A 2497-nucleotide genomic window follows, 5' to 3' on the forward strand; every position below is an offset into this window, starting at 1 on the left:
TGAAGGGTTGAAGTAATGATATAATGTTCCTGCAGGAAAGACTGAAACTATTATTATTATTATTATTATTATTATTATTATTATTATTATTATTATTATTATTATTATTATTATTATTATTTAACTGTCAGAGTCAAGTTCAATGAGTGAACGATAACTTACAAACATCAGACGCTCAGAGGAGAACTGACAGAGAGGTTTGTGAGGCTAATTTTAAAGAGAGGAGACTCTCAAGAAACTCAAAGACAACAAAACAAAACAAAAACAACAACAACAACATCAGTGACCTATTCTGCCTCAGAGAGCCAAAAACTAAACCAAGATCAAACCAACATTAATCTGTGACCTCCAGAGTCATATCCTCCTCATGTCTCATCCACAGAGACGCACTCGTCTCTCTGATTCAGCCTGTTTTTATCACACTGTATATAAAGATGGCTGGTGTCTCCACCTCTTCTCACTGTACCAAGATGAAGCCAAGATGGCGGTGCAGGGACACTGTAATGAAACGTTCTCTGAGTTAGTGTTTCTTGTCAGCGGTCAGTTGTTATTCGATGTTTCAGCTTTAAATCAAAATTAAACCTTCAAAAAAACATTAGGACAGAAATCAGATCGACGCCGGGAAGAGACATTTATCAGAGTTTCATCCAACAATCTGACTCGCTCTCTTTGCAGCGTCCGTGAGGAAGAGTACACGGACAAGGAGCCGGCTGGAAACGGCGAGAGTCGCCGAGCTGACGGCCAAGAGGACCCCAAAGGTTACCCGGACTCCAGCGTGAGGAGCCAAGACGGCTATGAAGAACGGAGCGAGCGCAACTACGACAGCCGCAGGGATTACGATGACCGCCGCAGCGATTACGATGATGGCCGCAGCGACTATACAGACCGCCGTGACAGGAGCGGTGACCGCCATGAGCGCTATGATGATGATCGCCGCTATGATGATGAGCGCCGCTATGAGGATGAGCGCCACACCGACGACCGCCGCACCGACGACCGCAGAGATCGCCAATATGATGATGACAGAGACCGTCGCTATGATGATGATGAAAGAGACCGCCGGTATGATGACCGCTATGATGAGCCCCACGATGACAGACCACCGGTCCCGCCTAACAACAAACCGAGGAGGGACTACGATGACTAAGACCGACGACCCGTCTCTCCACTGATCTCACCTCCTCCCCGTCTCTTTGACCATGTCACACGGCGCTCTCTGAAATGCTGTTCTGATGTCACTCAGGTCAGGTTTCTAAAACAAACAAGATATCTGGAAACACGTTAGCTCCTTCCAGATAACAGCTGACACTTACATTCAGCCGCCGCGGCAAGGATTCCCTTTGCTGTCAGATTGTGTCACATCAGATACTCCATGTGTCCTAATCTTAGCGTTTAGCCTCTCACTAGCTAAAGGTGATCTTAGCTAAAATGCTGCTGGATGCTAACGTCAGCTGACGTTAAAGTGTTCCTTTCCGTCAAAGAGCGCTTCAATGGTTCATGTTTGATCCTCTACGTTCATGGGATTCATTATCAGCAGCTGTAACTTTAGTTCTACTTCCCACCCTCACAATTAAACATGGCCGCCGTGTGAACATGATCAGTCGTCCAATGACAGCCGTTTACCTGGAAACGAAAAGGTGTGACCTCAGCGGCTCATTTTCTGCTTCCTTGTTGTGACATAATTAGCTTAAAGTGAAACCTACAGAAACACGAGGAGAGAGAGACGAGGTCTCTGTGAGGGATCGGCCAAAGCAGGGCGGGGATCCTGAAATGTCCATCTGACCCTTTGAAAACATGACCGGGGAGGGCGGGGCGGGGGGCAGGGTCAACAGGTGAACAGGTTTAAACGCTGATCAATCGTTATGTGTAATTCACAAATGACAAAGATCAGGTCAGACCGACATTTCAAAATCCCCAGATTATGACTAACACCATGTTTTGAAGACGTGCGTGTGTGTGCGTGTGCGTGTGCGTGTGCGTGTGTGTGTGTGTGTGTGTGTGTGTGTGTGTGTTTCTGCTGTTGGGTTTTGATGGTGGTAGTTTGTGATGTTAGCTTCGTGCTAACGAAAGGAGCTTCTTCTTTACATTACGCTGCGTTATTGTTGTTTCTATGAGGACGGTCTACTTTATATTCTTTATAGAAACGTAGACTTTAATCTTCTCTTTGGGTTTTAATCTTGTGTCATATCGCGTGTATAATACGACTTCTCCCCCTGATAATCGGGAACATCTCCGTACATCTCAGGGTTCGTTTTTTGCCAAAAAAAAAAAACCCAAGTAGATTTTATTCTTTATTTTAACCTCTCTCAGTATATATTCTGTTACAGCTTCATATGTTTTTATAATGTTTGTTTTATACAGAAAATGCAGATATGTTATCCAAGCTGTTGTTGTGTTAACTATCATTCAGGTTTGTAAAAAATGTTTTAAAGAATCATCTTCAGACGTTCATTCTGTATGTAAAATAAAGCTGATTAAATTAAAACATTAAACTGTG

At 44.1% G+C, this 2497-nt stretch overlaps 1 protein-coding gene across 1 annotated transcript in view; it reads left to right on the plus strand.

Moving 5' to 3' along the window:
• The window catches only part of gpa33a (glycoprotein A33 (transmembrane), paralog a), a 5676-nt gene extending 3179 nt beyond the window's left edge, over positions 1-2497 (plus strand). The window contains 1 exon segment of the mRNA XM_034680763.1: positions 676-2497. Within this exon segment, the coding sequence (XP_034536654.1) occupies positions 676-1147 (472 nt within the window). The 3' untranslated portion in view covers positions 1148-2497.

Source organism: Notolabrus celidotus, chromosome 3 (assembly GCF_009762535.1).
Source record: "Notolabrus celidotus isolate fNotCel1 chromosome 3, fNotCel1.pri, whole genome shotgun sequence".
Classification (NCBI taxonomy): Eukaryota; Metazoa; Chordata; class Actinopteri; order Labriformes; family Labridae; genus Notolabrus; species Notolabrus celidotus.